General features: G+C 41.7%; 1 protein-coding gene and 1 long non-coding RNA gene across 5 annotated transcripts in view; one reads left to right on the forward strand and one right to left on the reverse strand.

Moving 5' to 3' along the window:
• Nucleotides 1-18405, reverse strand: part of LOC306931175 (neurexin-1a) — a 528074-nt gene that overhangs the window by 66318 nt on the left and 443351 nt on the right. For all 4 annotated transcript variants that reach the window (XM_079512408.1, XM_079512407.1, XM_079512406.1 and 1 more), the window contains one exon: nucleotides 9169-9494. In XM_079512408.1, coding sequence (XP_079368534.1) covers nucleotides 9169-9494 — 326 coding nt within the window. The remainder of the gene's footprint in view (nucleotides 1-9168; nucleotides 9495-18405) is intronic.
• On the forward strand, nucleotides 309-2221 carry LOC306931180. The gene is made up of 3 exons (XR_013790987.1): nucleotides 309-429; nucleotides 683-741; nucleotides 2041-2221. It is a non-coding gene; the product is annotated as an uncharacterized lncRNA (long non-coding RNA).

Below are 18405 nucleotides of genomic sequence, written 5' to 3' on the forward strand. Positions count from 1 at the left end.
GACAATGGACAGGTAGGCTTGCCGTAGCTAGCCTAGCCGCGAAGGACACCCCTGTCTACACAACAACAAACGAAAACGAGTCAGTATGGCTGCTCCAGGGGATTTTTCCCTTACACATATTGGCAGAATCTGCGTTAGGGTCGTTATATGAACCAGAAATATACGGAGGAAGAAATGCAGTGACGGGGACAAGAGCAGCTGCTAGTTGCTGCATCTGGATGTGTGGACTGTTGCCTGCTGGAGCGACCTAGCTAGTAGCTTTCCCTGGTCCAGTGCGTCGCACATGCAAACCTTTCTGCCCAGGAAAAGTTTTTTTCTGCCCAGATAGTATTTGTTGACTGTGTTACTGGGAACCTGCGTTCAGGATGCCTAAATAAACTGGAAGTTGCAACCGAAGCCCGATGGACGAAGAGGGACATTCAGATTGAAGTAAGTGTTCAATGTATTTACAGCTTATTTGTGTACGTGTGTGTCGCCACACCGTATTGTTTACATAAAGTGTCAGAGGCTAGGCACGGCTTCAGCCTACAACTTTTCGGTCCAAACATCTTCTATTCGTTCAACTATTCATTAATTCAATTCAAAACTGTATGGCATGCCATCTGAAGCAATGTTAGCCATGGGCTCGTATGTTTCAGGGCTAGCAATGTAAACATTCAAGTGTTATACCTGTGTCCATTAGGTCAGCCCAGATGGGTACAGAAGGCTGATGAAGCTGAAGATGTCTTTGATGGACTGATGGTGAGCCATACATACTCAACTCAAACTTTATACATAAAGCACATTACTGTATTTGCTGTATTTTGTTTGACCCCCTAGAAAACGAGATGACACGTCTCAAGGGCATATCATTTTCAATAAAGGTTCATATATTTATATATGCTTTTACAAAGACCAGTCAGTGGTCAACCAAAGTCCTGTAAAATGTAGTAAATATACTGTCATTTATACTATAGGCCTACTGTGTCTCACAGACGGTTTCACACTGTAGTATTGAATTGTATCTGTAAATCACACTAGATGACAGTGAATTGACTTTTAACCTTTTGTAATATCTCAAAAGAAAAAAGATCATTACTGCATCAAAAGTAATCAACAAACTATAAAACGGATGACAACATTGTACAAATTACACAAGCAAAGTGCCTTGCACTGAATAATAATAAAACTATTTGTATCGCACCTTTCATGACATGCAATGCAGCTCAAAGTGCTTTACAGAGCAATGGTGAAAAAAAAGAAACGCAAGGCATAAAACATTGAAATGGCAGTAATGCAATAGTGAGGACATGAATAAATCTAAAAGCAAGAGTGTATAAGGTGGTCTTGAGCTGTGCTTTAAAATGTCTAGAGACTGCTGTCAAAGGTACAGTGGGAGTTTGTTCCACGCCGTCGGCCCGTAGAAGCTGAAAACTGCTTCACTGTGTTTTTTTGTTGCCATTTGTTAGGCACATCGAGCAAGCCAGCTGTGAGGACCTGAGGGGGTGGTTTGGGACATATCTAGGCAGGCAGTCATGTAGGTCGGAAGGTCACAGATGCAGACCAATAATTGTAAAATCAATCCTAAAAACAACCGGAAGCCAATGCCGTGACACTCTTAGTTTTAGTTAAAACTCTGGCTGCCGCAAGTTGTAATCGGTCAGTTGTTTTCTTTGGCAGTCCAGAATAAAGTGCATTGCAGTAATCAAGCCCAGAAAAAACAACTGCGTGGATCAGTGTTTTTGCATCATCTAATGACTGACAGGCTCCGATTCATACAATATTTCTAAAGGTGAAAAAGGCAATCTTGGTAACATGATTGTGTGAATTAAAATTCAATTCAGAATAATGACCCCCAAGTTCTTTACTGTACTGTTACTTTCTAGTCAGGTTGCCAAGTCTGCTTATTATTATGATTGATATGTAATACTCAGTTGTAGCCTACCTACTAATTTGATCAGTAAAGAAACATACTGTACATAGCCTACACACTCAATCGTCCATTCCAGTAATCCTTGAGTGCTTTCACCATTACTGACTCTACGTCTTCTCTCACCACAGCATGTGCGTCTGCTCCTGTCCTGTCTCGGCCAGAAGCAGCTCCAGTGACGTGTCATCATGCAGAAAGCCTGAAAAACCACCTGCCTCAGTGACCTCTGACTATAGAACATCTAGTTTGTTAGTTTCCAGTTCAACCATAGACCCCTGTTTTTATATATATATCTGTAGATTTATGTAAATCAGTACTATTAAAAGATAGTTGATTTGATGACAAGTTTGTTTTATTTTATCTCATGTAGGCGTATGGTATTTATACATTTTGACCAATTCCTAATACTCATTCACATCTGAATGCAAACAAGACCACAATGGAAATAAGTGAATGTGTTTTATTGTACTGTAACATAAGGTTTAAAAAATAAGGCCACACAGGCAAAGTTTGTAAAGTATCAATATTGCTATATAGAAATACTCTGTTACAAGTAAAAGTCCAGAATTGAAAATGTACTTCAGTAAAAGCACGACAATATTGGTAAAGGCTTAGGAGTACTACATTGATTTATCAATCCAGATTGTGTACAACAGCAACATACAAAGTAAATTGTATCTATATAATATACTGTATACTTCATGGGAGTTCCTTGAAAGCCACTTCTTCATCTCTTGAGTCGAAGACAGCCACCGAGACCTCAGCTCCTGCATCAAATAAAGTATTATGCAATTATGGGCCTATCTGACCAATCATGAGACAATATGGTAAACAATAAGGTTTTTCATTTTTGCAAAAATGTTGAAAAATAGCAAATGTATACAAGCTCGCAGCACGGCACCAAGTGACGCACTGAGCTTGTATATCTGCTATTTTTGAATAGCCAATGCTAATACAGATGCTTTCCCGGTTTTAAATGCTTTTATGTTTGGTTTGAAGCTTGATATGGAAAAATGTAGCTCTGGTCCATAGCCTTCTGCAGGGCTATGGATCAGAGCTAGGAAAAATGGTGGTGTTTATGTGGAGGGTGTTCCAGTTACAAACAGCAAAAAAGGTCTTTAGCTGTAAGCATCAGAGACACTCGGCATGTCAAATTAATTTATAGACATCACAACAACAACCACGTGTAACAACAACCATGTATTTTGAAAGGAAATGCATGTGGTCGTAGTTTTAGTTTATTACGACATACCTTTGTTCTGCTTCGATGATGATGATCCGCGTCAATTCTTCCATTAGATTGCGGTCGAACTGGAAGAGATCTGCGGTGGTGAAATGTTCACTGCACACCCAAAGTGGTCCGAGTACAGTACAGAGTAAAGCTGGATGATTGCATTTGTATTTTCGTCATAACTAGTTCTAAAAACAAAGCCAGCCAGTGGCATCTCGAGTCCGACGCACGTTCGAACTGACTACTATTACCGCTACTTACTTACTACCAGAGACTATGCTACTAACTACTATACCACCACTACTGCTGTTACTATTACTACCGCTAAATATTAGCTATTATTACTTCTATCGCTTGCAACTCCAAACAACAACAACACGAGAAACTTTCAGCTTCCTGGGTGCCTGGGGCTGCCTGTCTGTCTGTCGCGCAATGCACTGTGGGTAATGTAGGAAATGAGCGCACCGTTCCTCGGCTCGTTACATGAGCCGTTGTCAGCCACTATATCGCCAAATGAAAATATTTATATTTTTTTCATGAACGGATATCATACTAAAGCATGACAAATGCCATGTTATAGTGGCGAACTGATCCTTTAACATCAGCTGCATCCAATGAATAGAGGTTCTAACCGGTTAACATCAGCTGCATCCATTTCTATGTTAGAGGCCTAAAGGGCTAAATGCCATCTAGATTGCTGTCTGCATGAAAACGGCCTCTAATGATATTCATTCCTTTTTTAAAGGAAGCTTCGGGGGCCAATGTGGATGTATTTGACATCGCCATGTTGAAAGAAGAGATAGGTGGGGTGGAAACTGGAAAGGAACTAGTGGAAAGAATGAAGTTGACATGCAAGATGGGTGATAAACCAGATCAGAACATACTGTATTATTATTATGCTGCGATTAGATCTGTCCCAAATGTATGTGGTATTAAAGTGCAATGACTGGTTGAGCCATTAGCATTTTTTTGTGTGTGCCAAAGCATTTCAGACTGACTGATATGTCTGATTCCAGAAGAGCAGGTCACATACAATATGTCCTGTGTAGCTCAATGGGTACCAACACTTTGTCTATAGGCCTATTGATTCCTACTCAGGCGATCCATACTATAATTGTAGCACTCATGGCACTGAGAGGCGCTCTGGATTAAAGTGTCAATCAAATGGAATACAAATGCGGCCATTATAGCTGCAATGTGAAAGTAATGTAAGAGCACAAGACCGGCTTCCCCACTAGCCTCAGGTCTCAAATGATTTGTTTGAAAAGTTACGCTTTAGCTCTATTTGCAGCGAATGGAATTAAAGCTGCAATCTGTGTATAATGTCCTCACTCTCCCCGTGTCCCCTAGGGTAGGTACCCTAACTTGTTCTCCCCGTGTCTCCTAGGGTAGGTACTAGGTACCCTCACATGTTCTCCCCGTGTCCCCTAGGGTAGGTACCCTCACATGTTCTCCCCGTGTCCCCTAGGGTAGGTACCCTCACATGTTCTCCCCGTGTCCCCTAGGGTAGGTACCCTCACATGTTCTCCCCGTGTCCCTTAGCCCTAGGGTAGGTACCCTAACTTGTTCTCCCCGTGTCTCCTATGGTAGGTACTGGGTACCATCACAACAAAAACATGCAGTAATCCTGGTCTCTAAACTGCCTCCCCCTGGCCAGCCGGGGGGAGGCGTAAATTGCGTAAATTGCACGCTGCGTTCATGATTTGAGGCCTTTTGTTCAAAACGGGCCAATCCTGCAAACTTTGAAAGCCAATGTTAGCCAATTAGGATGGAATATGAAATATCGGACAGATCCGTCTTGAGCACATGACTATAGAAATAGTGTGTAACGATTTGCGGGATTTTTGGACAGAATCTGGAGGAGTAATATCAACAAATGTGTTTTACAAAAGCCGGCCTCCTGGTGGTGCTATAACAGGCCGTTTTGGAAAATTTGGGGCAGAGGTTCATCAATGGCATCCAGGGAGTGTGTGTGCAAAATTCGGCATCGACCGGGTTAACAGTGCCGGAGATTAGCTGTACAGACGGACGGACGGACACACAGACGGACGGACACACACACACACACACACACACACGCGGACGGAGTGCAAAACATACTCCCTTCCCATGCCTTCGGCCTGGTGGAGACAAAAAGAGGGAATCCACCCTTGGCCATACAAATTTGGTGGAAAAAAATATGTAAAAATAAACAGCCTGCACTGGGAATAGATGGCTAGCTATACACTAATCACACTAAACACATACAACATCCTATTGCATCATTATGGTGTGAGAAATGTTGCGGGCTAAGCATAAGCATGCTCTAAGTGCAGGTGTGATGCCAGGAAATTATAGGTTAAGTTTATTTTTCTCCATCTACTTAAAAATAGGTTAAGCAGATGATATAAATACCGTGAATATATGGCCCACCTGCTGCGAGCGCCGTGCGAGCACATTATTATTACAAAGATGTACTGTAGGTATAATTTGCTGATGTGCTGACTAAGTATACACAGCAGAATCCGGTGTGAATGTCAACACTTTCAATCTGGCGTCTCTTTCTTGGGCATGTCATTATAATCTAGGTAAAAATTTAAAAATAACAAATAAAAACAATACGGTTTAGGAAAGTAAAAGTATGTCACAGAGGTTTGTGGCAAGACAAAGCAGTAGCCAATCATCAGCTCACTGTGGTCTGAACCAGGGGTTCTCAACCCGTGGGTCGCGACCCCTCGGGGGGTCGGCAAATTATTTTGGGGGGTCCCCAAATAAAATGTATTAAAAAAAAAGAAAAGAAATTGAATGTAAGAGTTTATATAGTACGTGGTGCATGCATAAACTTTCCTTAATGATTATATCTGGATTCAGTATTCAATTATGATATATTTTCTCTATTATTAAAGTTATTTTTGCAGTCAGTTTGTATTGGTGGTGGGGAGGGGGGGCGGGGAGGGGGTCGCGAGACATGGCCAAAGCATTTCCGGGGGTCTCCAGCCAAAAACGTTGAGAACCCCTGGTCTGAACTACTGGGCTAGGCGTAGGTATGGACTAGGACTAGGCTTTCACACAAACGTGATGTGGATGTTTTCCTACAGATCCATTTAGCTTAGTGAAAAACCACTATCACTGTTGTGGACTGTCATTATGAAATCCCCAAAGAGCAATTAACGCACAAGTTGTACGGTATGAATGTATTAATTCATAATACATTTGTACCTATAACAAGTGTAACAAAATAATTAAACCAAAGTTGCATTCTCTGAAATCCCAAAAGAGCAACTTTTTTTGATTGATTGAATAGTTTATTAGATAGAAATGTATAAACAGCAACAGAGTGCAGTCAAACACTCAGTCCAAAAAGGGATAGCACCAACAGAAGTCCTTGCAGTCTTGTGTCCATTTAGGCCCTAAATTCACGAGTTGCTCAACAACACAGTCACATCCTAGTACCCATTTAACTCAGAGAATGTAGAACATGTTACATTTAGGGAACCCCTTTTGGTGCTTTAAGCATTATGTTCTACTTTAGCTTTTTGAAAAATAGCAAATCTACAAGGTCGTAGCGCAGCACTCGGTGCCACGCTACGACCTTGTAGATCTGCTATTTTTGAAAAATCGTGAAAATGTGGCGCAAATCTTTGAATATATATTCTTTCAGAGCAAACGTTCTTAACTCAAATGGGGGGGTGGGGGGTCATATTTTCAGATGGGGGGTCCGCGGCCAATTAGATATATTTTTGCGGGTCCTTGACATGAAAATGTTTGAGAACCACTGACACAGAAAGAATCAGTTCTCATGTCTAAATGGGTTGAAACTGAGGATCGTACAGTGTACTAATGATGTGTCAGGGGTGGCCATAGCTGAGTGGGTAGAGGGCTGTCTGAGACTACTCTGTTACAAGTAAAAGACTGGAATTCAACATTTACTCGAGTAAAGGTACTAAAGTATTGGTATAACAATGTAAGTACAGTACAAAAGTAGAAAGTACTCATTGTGCAGAATGTCCAATTTCGAGTTTTCAAATGTTTAAGCTCACAATGCGCACGCCACATTGTGAGCTTGTAGATCGGCTATTTTCAAATGGCTGAAATGTACTGTATATATAGGGCTGAAGTGGTTAATGTATGTTTTGTAATAATAATCAAAATCTAGAAAAGTTTCTAGCAGCTAAGGTTTTCAAATAAATGTACTGTAAAAGTAAACTTTTGCCTCTGAGATGTAGTGGAGTAGAAGTAAAAGTACAGGAAATTGGAAACACTCAAGTAAAGTACAAATAACTCAACATTGTACAGTACTTAAGTAAATGTACTTAGTTACTTTATACCACTGCATATTGAAGAGTCCCTGAGCAAGACACTCATAACAGCTCCCCCCAGTTTGCTGAGCCATCTGAACAGACATCTGGGTTGTTTCCACTAAATACTCCCCTATACTGATAGAATGCAATAGAGCATAGAGCGTGCACCCCTTGTGGTGCGACAACGCCCTCTAGGGGGTGGGTGACATGGAAAGGGTAACGGCGGTTTTAAGGTGTTATTTAACACAAACGGCAAAATCCGGTAAAAGCCACTGTTGTAAGGAGATGTATAGAGCAGAGTATACAGCGGTTGCATGTCTCTCAGTGCAGTGACATTCTGTGATTATTTGCCATAATCATATTAAAAAAATGAAAATCACTCCCGTGTGAAGTGAGGGGCGCTTTTATCATCGTACGTACATCATCATGTATCATCTCATACTGGCCAATCAGAATGCCTGTTGCCACAAATTCAGTCATATTTGGCAGACATTTGACCTCATTTCTTCTTTCATTGTCAATGGCAAATATGAGACGTGTGGGGACAAGATGACGTAAATTGGTAACACTTTTGGCCAAATACTCTACAAATACTTGGGCTACTGGGGCGTCAGCTAGGTCAGGAGGTAACAGGGGGTGCACGGCCAAAAAAGTTTGGGGACTGCTGTGCTAGAGAAATAAGCAACCAGGTATATGAAAACAAGCCCAAAAGAAGCAACTAGGTCACATGTTAAACCTATATACGTTGGCGATTTGAAAATAGCCGATCCAAAAGCTCACAACGCGTAGATCTGCTATTTTCAAAAAGAAATCTTGAGGGGAAAAAAAGTGCAAAATGTGGAACATTTTGGAAACACAAATCCGGTCCGGGGCCGGGGGTCCTAATCCTAGTCCTAATCCGCGACAGAGCTCTGCACGGATTAGGACACATTGCGATGCCACTGCTGGAAACACTCCTCACATTAGGAGGCAAAACTACCAATATTTACAAGCGACTTCACAGAAGAAAAAAAACAAGCCCAAAGTCGCTTACAACAGTGGTTTTCAACCAGTGGTCCGGGGACCACCAGTGGTCCTCGAGGGTGTTCCAGGTGGTCCCCAAGCTAAATGATGGAGTGTTGGTAACAAATGGAAGGACCAGTTTATACGTATATCTTTAACCCTTATATATCTTTAACTCTTGAGAGCGTAAAATTAAACCAAATGGACCCTTACGGATCCATTTGGTTTCATTTTACACTCTCAAGAGTTAAACTACCATATTGTTAAACATCTACATTACTTATAATTTACAAGAAGTCTACAGCACACCTTTAGAGAATGTAGAATAATTGTCATTTTGATGGTTTGCCTGTCATCTACAGCATGGAATTGTGGACCAAATCATATTGAACGACAACTACGTATATTCTACGTTTTGGATCTGAGAGGCTTAAACGTCATCAAATGGTGGTTCCGTGGCTCAAATGCCAAATAAATAATGGGCCTTGATCTTGAAAATGGTTGAAAACCACTGGCTTATACAGTAGCTACAACAAGCCGACACGGCAACGCTGACAGAAGGAGAAGAAGGCGAGCGTCTCTCCCTACCTGCTGAGGCTCTTATAGCTACAACAAGCAGACACGGCAACGCTGACAGAAGGAGAAGAAGGCGAGCGTCTCTCCCTACCTGCTGAGGCTCTTATAGCTACAACAAGCAGACACGGCAACGCTGACAGAAGGAGAAGAAGGCGAGCGTCTCTCCCTACCTGCTGAGGCTCTCGCGGGGTGGTCTGCTTGACGCGTCTGCTGGCCGCCGTGGTGGTGGTGATCTCCATGATGGAGGTGGACGTTTCCGAGCGGTTGTTGGCTGTGGCGCTCGACTGCGGCGTGATGGAGGAGGAAGGCGAGTCGCCGACCAGCCGCACGCTGCCCTGGACCTTGATGTTGGGGTCCCCCTCCACGGCCATGTTGAACACCTTCAGGCCGTTGTAGTAGAGGCCCGAGAGCTGGCCCTGAAAGGATCGGCTCCGGTCTCGCTCCCAGCCACCGATCTGTATAGTGGTTTGGCTGTTGAAGATGGTGAGCTGGCGCCCTGCGGGAAAACAACGTTACGTATATACGGGGATTGTTGAGGTGCGGACTCAGCCGCTTTTTACATAACAGGATAAAAAGACAGAAAGACAGATTATTTACCCGGCGACTAATGAGACCAATAAATTACCTGTTGCTAGAAGCAACCCCTGGTAATTTATTGCAGTTATAATGATGGGATGCCTATTAGAAAGCAGATTCAACGAAAACATATAGATGCGGAATAAAGAAAATATTTTAAAATCAAAGCAGCTTTGCTAAAAGGTCAATCAACTGAAATGAAGGAATCAATGTAAACTTGGGACTTCCATTCCAAGAGGTATGCCATTTAAGGGATACATGCACGAGATTATTACACATGCAAAGAAAATAAAATCCTGGATGAGTAATATAAATTAACAATTTGCCTGTAAAGCCCAACACACACCGTCTGTGAACACTGTGCGTCAAAACAGCCGCCTCCGTTATTTTCAATGAACCTATCCCACACCGGCGGCGTCAGACGCGCGCTGGCGCGCGTTCACGCCTCGCCTGACGCTCCGATACGCCGCTGTTCTATTTTCCAGGCGTTGCCGCGCGGCCTCCATCCGGGAATCCGTGGGCGTGGCTGGCCAACCGCGCGGTAGTGCGCCGCGTCCTGTGGGTGTTGCTGTGCGGCTATGACGCGCGGCAATACTGTGCCGCGTCGCTGTGCACCCGCTTCACAGACGGTGTGTGTTGGGCTTGAGTCATGCAGACACCATGAGTTGTGCTGTCACCAAATAATAATAATAATCACAAATAAAAAGAAAAATTAACAAATACATAAAATAAAAATAAATAAATACATGCATTTATGAATAGCCAAACAAGATAAATAAATAAATAAATAAATAAATAAATAAATAAATAAATAAATAAATAAATAAATGTAAGTAAGTCACCAAAATTTGCAACATCCAAAGTATTAAAAAAAAAGTATAAAAAGTGGTACTTTCTAAAGTAAATGGCTGCATCTGTATTTCGATGAGGCTGTCCTAAAAAGCAATTACGCATGCAGCCTTTTAGCAAGAGCAACCAAGGAAAAGCAAACTTAAAAGAAATATGGTTGGGTGTATGACAAAAAAACAAAACATGTACTGTATATATTATTATATGAGAACATTAAAAGGTCAAACACAAACATAACAAAAGAATGATAGGGATCATTATACACATTTAAGTAGAAATACAAATTAGTTGTTGAAAAAACAAAGCATGCACTCAGAATTTTGTTTTATGATGCAGTTCTTTAATCTAAATCCCTGTCCATATTTACTATTTCTGTTAAAGGGACTTCAAAATTCCGATGCCAATTCAATATTACACTCTATTTATCATTGCTAGCCATTTAATCAAACTGATCAAATGATCAATCTAAAACATACCAAGTATAGTGTATGTGTTTCAAATAACACAGAGAATATCAACTATACTTTAGGATTAAACTTTGATCTTTTACATTTATCATTTAGATGTTTACTGGAAACAATAATTTATAGTCATTTTAACCATGTTGATATTACTTCAGGAAGTCGATTTATATTTATATTTACAGTCCCTTTAACCTGAAGTTGACAGGAAACACGTATTAAAACATCTATCAAATGAATGCATATTATTATGAAATGTACACAGCACTGCAAATTAAATTTAACTATTCAAATCCTTTTGTTTGATTTAGTTTTACTGAAACTTTATTTTTTTAAGTTTATTATTTACAAAGTATTACTTGGTTATTAGCAAATTATTTTATTTGAAATTTTAATCAGTCTTTTACCTTTGTCGAGTAGCCATTCGTCAACTACTCGACCAAGTCGATATGGGATTCGCTGTCTAGCAATCGCCAGGCGTTCGTTATCAATGTTGCCTTTAAAGTTTAAAGAGAGATTTCATTGGTTACAATCTGTAAGGTCAGAGGTTATATCATACTTAATGCTGGATCTATACAACTGCACAAGATTTTTGTAGGGTTTAAAAAACAATGTTAACTAAAACATTATTTGAACAATCTTTACTCAAGCATTTTATTTTATTTTAGCCAACAAATTATTCCTATATTAATTGTAAACTGGCACGCATATATTATACTAGGTTAAAAGACAAATTTATACATTTCCATACCAGACTTCTTACCCAATGACCCAACCCATTTCTTTGTTTTTAACTGGCTTTTAAACTAGTTATGTACATTTTCAAATGTAAAATCATTAAAAAATGTATAGTTAAATCAACCTTTTATGGTTTAACGGAGAAAACAAGTTATCTATTACAAATATTACAAATGCCCAACCCCTTTATCATCAACAGACTAATTGGAAGGAAATAATTAGTTAATTTAAACAACAACAACAACAACCATATCCATTATACATTCAAAGCATCTAGTCATACAGTATATAACTACGGTCATATAGCATATAAGTATACACATTGTTGCACAAATAATAAAACAGGGCAAAAGCTTTGACTAAAGCTATAAGGCTTCAAGGTACAAGAATAAAAGGATGAGTCCAACTGGCTACACAATACATAATGGAGAACTCTTCCAGCTGGACTATACAGCAGGAACACGTTTTGATGGGGTCAAAGTCAATGGCAAAGAATTGGTTTGACTGTATTCTAAGAGCAAAGCAAAGGAATTACTGGAAAAAAAAGAGAGAAGGTCAGCAGCAACATAGACTCTTAACCCATTTTGACCCGAGGACGATTCTACAAATGACAGTTTTCTGAAAAACCCATGTTTCTGTGTCGTTTTCAAACATTTTCATGTCAAAGACCCCCAAAACTAGATGTATTTGGCCGTCGACCCCCATCTGAAAATATGTTGTTCCAGAGACCCCTCAGAAGCAAAGATTTGAGTTAAAAACTCGCTCTGAAAGAATATATATTCAAAGATTTCAGGCACATTTTCACGAATAAAAAAAAATAGCAGATCTACAAGCTCATAGCGCGCCACTCGGTGGCGCGCTATGAGCTTGTAGATCTGCTATTTTTCAATAGTTAAAGTATAACATAATGCTTAAAACACCAACAGGGGTTCCTGCCCAAAATGGGTTAAGATTGGAGCGAGTCTTTGGCATTGATGAGGGCAATCTCCCACATCACCCTTTTTTTTCGTCATGTGCCAATCTCCCTTCCAGAAAAAGATTTCTTCCAGGACCGATTCACTGTGTCTGAGGAGTTCTTCTCCCTGCTATTGTCTTCAGAGATTGAATTCTAGTCGCCTCCATTCTCCTGGCAGATTGACAAAGTTTGTCACATCAACTATATTAATTCTGTTCTGGCAGATGAAAGACCAGGAGGTTAACTGTGATTGTGTAGAGAGGAGCGGGGAGAGGAAATGATAGAGGGGTTTTTAGAGGACGACACAGCGCCGTGATGCATAGCTAGTCTGATGGAACAGAAAAAAAGAAGGGACAGAGAAGAGGAAGTTTAATCCCGTCACACTATAAAAAAGCATCAGATAGCTCACTCTTTCCTTTCTTTAACCTTGTTAGCCAGGTTTTAAATCAACACTAGGGCACAATAAATAATTTTCAGCCCTATTTTGGACAATCTTTTCGGCAAAATGGTTAATTAAAATAGCATTGTGTTATGAGCATTTAGAATTTTAGATCACTTATTTACAGTATTTGTTGTATACACTGACACCACGCTAGACAGGAACGCCCAAAAACGTCACATCCGGTTTTAGCCTGGGGTAAGAATGTTCTATGGCTGCCAATGCAACTTGGTCCAATCCTTAATCACATACGGACAAACATCTATGCCGATGCTATCTAATTTGCGGAGGTAGCGCGCCTTGTCCACGGGCAACAGATCTTTCAACGTATGGCATTGCAAATACGTTTGATAATCGCTACTCTGCTCAATATTGTTTTGAAAATGCCGCAAATTGCATTGCAGTGAACGAGTGCAAATCACAACTTCCCCCGGTGGTGGGCGGAGTCACAGTTTGAGGCGCTGTTTACGCGCCGTGGTGTCAGTGTATGCCGAAGAAGGGCTTAAGTGGATAATCTTGATATGGAGTGAAGGTTTGATGTGACAACTAGTACAGTATACTACTGTATGCAAGTCTTGCTCTGGGTGCCCAAAATACAACTTTTAAAATGAGTGTTTTCCAATGTGATGACATCAGAAATGCAGTGATTCAGAGGTAAGTGGAACTCAAATGATTCGTCTAAAGGTCATACAGTATTTGAGGATGACTTTTTATGGAAGATACACAGTTTAAAGATTTACAGCGTGCAACCCCCAAAGGAACCCAGGCTTAAGATGCTCTTAGTAATGTGAGGAAACAGCAAAGTGAGTCAGTTCCATCGTCATCTTGAAATAATTTAGATTTAGAAGGAAAAGGGGCCATTATCTTTTTGTGCTGCAGACAGACACTTCACTTAAAAATAATAACTATGAAGGACTAAAATTCCCAGTGACTCAGTAATGCCGTGATAACAGTAATGCTCCAACACTGACATATCTTTTAAACCGGTGGTTCCCAAAGTGGGGTCCGGGGACCCCCAGGGGTCCTTGAGGGAGTTCCAGGGGGTTCCCAGCTAAATGATAGTTTGGAACCGAATGGACCCTTATGGGTCTGTAACTCTGAGAGTGTATAACTCTTTGAGTTAAATTAACACTGATTTTACAATATAAATTGGGGGTCCCAGAGATAGAAATGCCATTAAATGGGGGTCCGTAGACTAATGCATGTCAAATTGGGGGTCCTTGAAATTACAGGGGTTGAGAATCACTGCTACAGCCGTAAAAATCTTCTCTTATGGGGGTCCCTGGCATATCTTTTCAAATGGGGGTCCGCGGACTAATTACATTACATTACATTACAGTCATTTAGCAGACGCTTTTATCCAAAGCGACTTACAATAAGTGTATTCAACATAGGTAGGGAACAAAAACTACTAATCACCAGAAGTCTTTAGTGCATTTTCTGCAAAAACAAGCAACCAAGAGTATACCTAGCGCTAAGGTAAAAGTGCAATATAAATTAATTAGTGTTAATTTGGGGGTCCTTGACGTTAAAAAGTTTGGGAATGTTTTAAAACTGTTTTAAACCCCATATACTTTGTTGCACGACAGATGAAAATAGCCAGCCTACAAGTAAAAAAAAACGCCACCAAAAAGGGACCTTCTTTGTATTTCCCTTGTGTGTCACTACTTGCCACACAATTGTATTTTTTGTTGTCTGTGCAAAAAGTAATAAAGAGATAAAAACAAAGAAAAAGAAAAAGTGGTTTAAACCCTGTTGCATTCTATGAAATAAACCTCTACTGCAGACTTTGACAGAACAGGCAGGTGGAGGAGGGGGAAAAATTGCTACATGAAATGGATCACTGACGATTCTCTTCATCCATTTGCCTGTCACAGGGTGGCCATGTTGATTATGTCACCTCTTCTGCCCATGAAGGAGGGCAATGCTGGCCGTGCGCTACTGCTCTGACAGCTCATTTGAAGATAGGTCAGCGTCAAACTGGGCTCTGGAGAGCAGGGAGCCCCACGGCTGTTGGGAGGACAGTGATGACATACAGACTGGCCAAGACGATAGCGGGAAAAAAAGGGAGAGACTGATCGAGGTCTCTTTTTGCTTTGCACTTATTCATTTGCATGCTCTACAGCTCTACAGCTCTACAGCTCTACACTAAAGCTCGGCAGCTGCCTTGATATTTGCATGTTAGTGCATGAGGTGGTAATCTAAAATTGGGATAGGCTATTTCAAATAATTTCGAAAAACATGCTGCCGGCCGGGGCACGTTGTGGGAGTGCAATCCTCACCACATGAATCCCAACGTCACAATTCTGAGGCAAGCATTCGGCAAAAGTAGCTGTATATCAACAGGCAAAGAGATTTGGTGTAGGGGGGGGGCGGACCAAGTGCAGAGCCTTGGGGGACCCCGGTCAACAAAGTACAGTACAGTATAGGGTTTACTGTAAGTAGACTGGGCAGCTTGTTAAAATGAGGTGGCAAGGCCAATGTACTGACAGCGACACAGATGGATAGACAATCGGATAGAGACGGACAGTGAGGCACGTGCACACGCACACGTGCACACAGACTCACTTGTGCAGGCATCGACACCAATGGGTCGACTGTACACTCTTGCAGAGGCAGTGAATGAATAAATGCAGACAATAAGCCTCTGCCTATAAACCAACGTTTTTCATTGCGGGCATAATGCCACAAACACGCTATTGTGTAAAAACGCTATAATTCAAAAACAGGAGGGCAGCTATTTATCTTTTCAGGCTATGGATCCTATGGTCTTCTCGTCTATTTTTATGGCCTGCAGGTTAATTAAGTGTGGATATAATCGTGCCTGATCGTGTATTGATCCCCGCTGAGGAACGTTAAGAGTGCGAAACAATGCTATCCCACGGGGCCCTGGATGCCGCAGTAGGACCCATTCATTGTGACGGCTGTGAGCAGAACCGCTGGCCACCGGTTGGTATGGGACAGGGGGGCTGGCTTATCTCCTCTGCCAGACAGCGGCCTTTCAGCTGAGCCGTCCCTGGCCTGCCCTCCTCGCTCCCCTTGTTTTATTTTTGGTTAATAAAGTGGTCCGATAAGGCAGGAGCTTTATCTCATTACAAGCCCTCGGACACTACCATTCCACATTAAATGAACACATATGCAAACGTCCGCCGTTAATGGGAGAATTGGGGAGGACGAACCGAGACAAATATTGCCATTATTTTTGTGTTATTCGCTCACTCTTTCATCTTCTACTTTGGCAGAGAAAAGCGCTGCGCCATTTTATTTTTTCTATTTTTTTCCTTTTTTTTGCTGCTGGCGGCTGGTTGGTCGCTCAACACACTAAATGGGCTCATGAACAGAATTAACCCATTCAGGCCTGACGTCGAAAAAAAAAAAAAAAAAGTTTTCTAAATCATGACAATTTTCGGAAAGATTTGAGGCACATTTTAACGATTTTTCAAAAATAGCAGACCTACAAGTTCATAGCGCGCCACTCGGTGGCGCGCTATGAGCTTGTAGATCTGCTATTTTTCAATAGCTAAATTATAACATAATGTTTAAAACGCTAACGCTAACGTGACATGGATGCGTTCCAGGTCTCAATGGATTAAGTGGAAAGCCGTGTGGTTAGAATAATACCGTGGCGTATATAATACGGCCATGTGGATGGCAGCGCTCCAGTCCATGAGATGATACCGTGGCGTATATACGGCCATGTGGATGGCAGCGCTCCAGTCCATGAGATGATTCATTAGAGCCACGGCTAAAGGAGCTCGGACAAAAACATCTCTCCATAGCCCAGAAATCGTACTCATAACTGCAAGGTGGGAGACAGGAAAAGCAAAAAATAGCTGTCAGGTCCAAACCATTCACGTGGTGCTGGTCTGTGTGTGTGTGTGTGGGGGGGGGGAGGGGGGGGGGGGGGATGTAGAGAAAGAGCAGGTCCACAGAGCTGAGAGGAGCGGAGTGAGCCAGAGATAGAGCTCCCTCGCTCTGTAAGTGCATCACGCTCCGATAACAGTAACGTTAGCAGAACAAGGCCAGGGCCTCCTCCATTATCTTCGTGTGCAGCGCTCTTTCATTGGGTGATCCGGCAGTGTGTACCGCACTGCACCCCTACGGGCCTGGCAGAGCATCATTGTGATGGTATTACTTCCATGGCCCGGACTCAGGAGAAGGGCTGATTTTTTTTTTGTAGCTGTCCAGCCTTTTGTGTTGGAATAAAAAGGAAGGACGAGAGTGGGGGGGAAAAAAAGAGGAGAGAGGGAGAACTGGTGGCTACAATAAAGGGAAAGCTACTCCAGAGCCTGCGCTCTGCATTTGAGATTCTTATAATTGGACTAAGGACTTCTAATAGCCCATAAGTATGCAGTATGTGACTTTTTAATGAGATTACCAGGGCAGAATAGTAGGAGCTGGTGGAGTAATTATTCGCGTGCTTTTGACAATTGATAGCCCCCCCCCCCCCCCCTCCTCCCATATAATCTCCTCTACTCCATCTAACTGACTCCGCGGCCATCGTTCTTATCCTCGCCGTCTATTCGTATTATGATCACAGTTGATCTGTGAGTGGCCTATGAGAGGCTGAAGGCTGTTATTATGACTGGGGTTAGAGGCATCCGCGGAGCCTAATCAAACTACAGACGAGCACAGAGAATAATGGCGTTGTGTGCTTCAGGGCGGAGGGTGGAACCTCTCAGTAATTGTGATCGGAGGTACACTAATTAGTGTTCAGTCAGCCTAATAGGAGAGTCAAGACTTGGCTTTGTCAGTAAAACGCTTTTGGTGGGTATACGGGATTAGATTTTGTCTGTTTGTTCCTACGAGCATTGATGACACTGCTCTATGCTTATCACTTATAGCCCCCCCCCCCCCCCCCCCTTTCCTTTGAGTAATTGATGTGATTTGACACTCGCATAAATAGAGCAGGAAATATGCAACGATTTTGCACTGACTCGTGCAGATTTTTGATTCTTTGTCATTGGCAATGTGTATGGGGGTTATACATGCTAAATGTTCATGACATATTTGTGAAAATGTAAGCTTCAGAATTGACAATGTAATAATTATTATGGAAGTGCACTTTTTTTGTTGTTTTCAATATTAGTCAAAAGCTTGAAAATGTGCAGTTAGAGTGCGGTCACACCAAACTTTGCCTATGTGGTGGATTCAATGGGAACGGAGTGGTTTGTTGCCATTTGCGGATCATTTACGCAAAAAAAAAAAAAAAAAAACATAAATAAAGTAATAATCCATTCCCATTGAAAAGCATTGGCAGAATCTGCCGGACTGCTGCATGGGCAAAATTAACGTTTGGTGTGACCACAACCTAATACAGTATACTGTAGTTCCTAATGGCTTGAACAACTGGCATACTGTTTTCTACTTGTGAAATATATATTTTCCC

Source organism: Electrona antarctica (genome assembly GCF_951216825.1).
Source record: "Electrona antarctica genome assembly, chromosome: 10".
Lineage (NCBI taxonomy): Eukaryota > Metazoa > Chordata > Actinopteri > Myctophiformes > Myctophidae > Electrona > Electrona antarctica.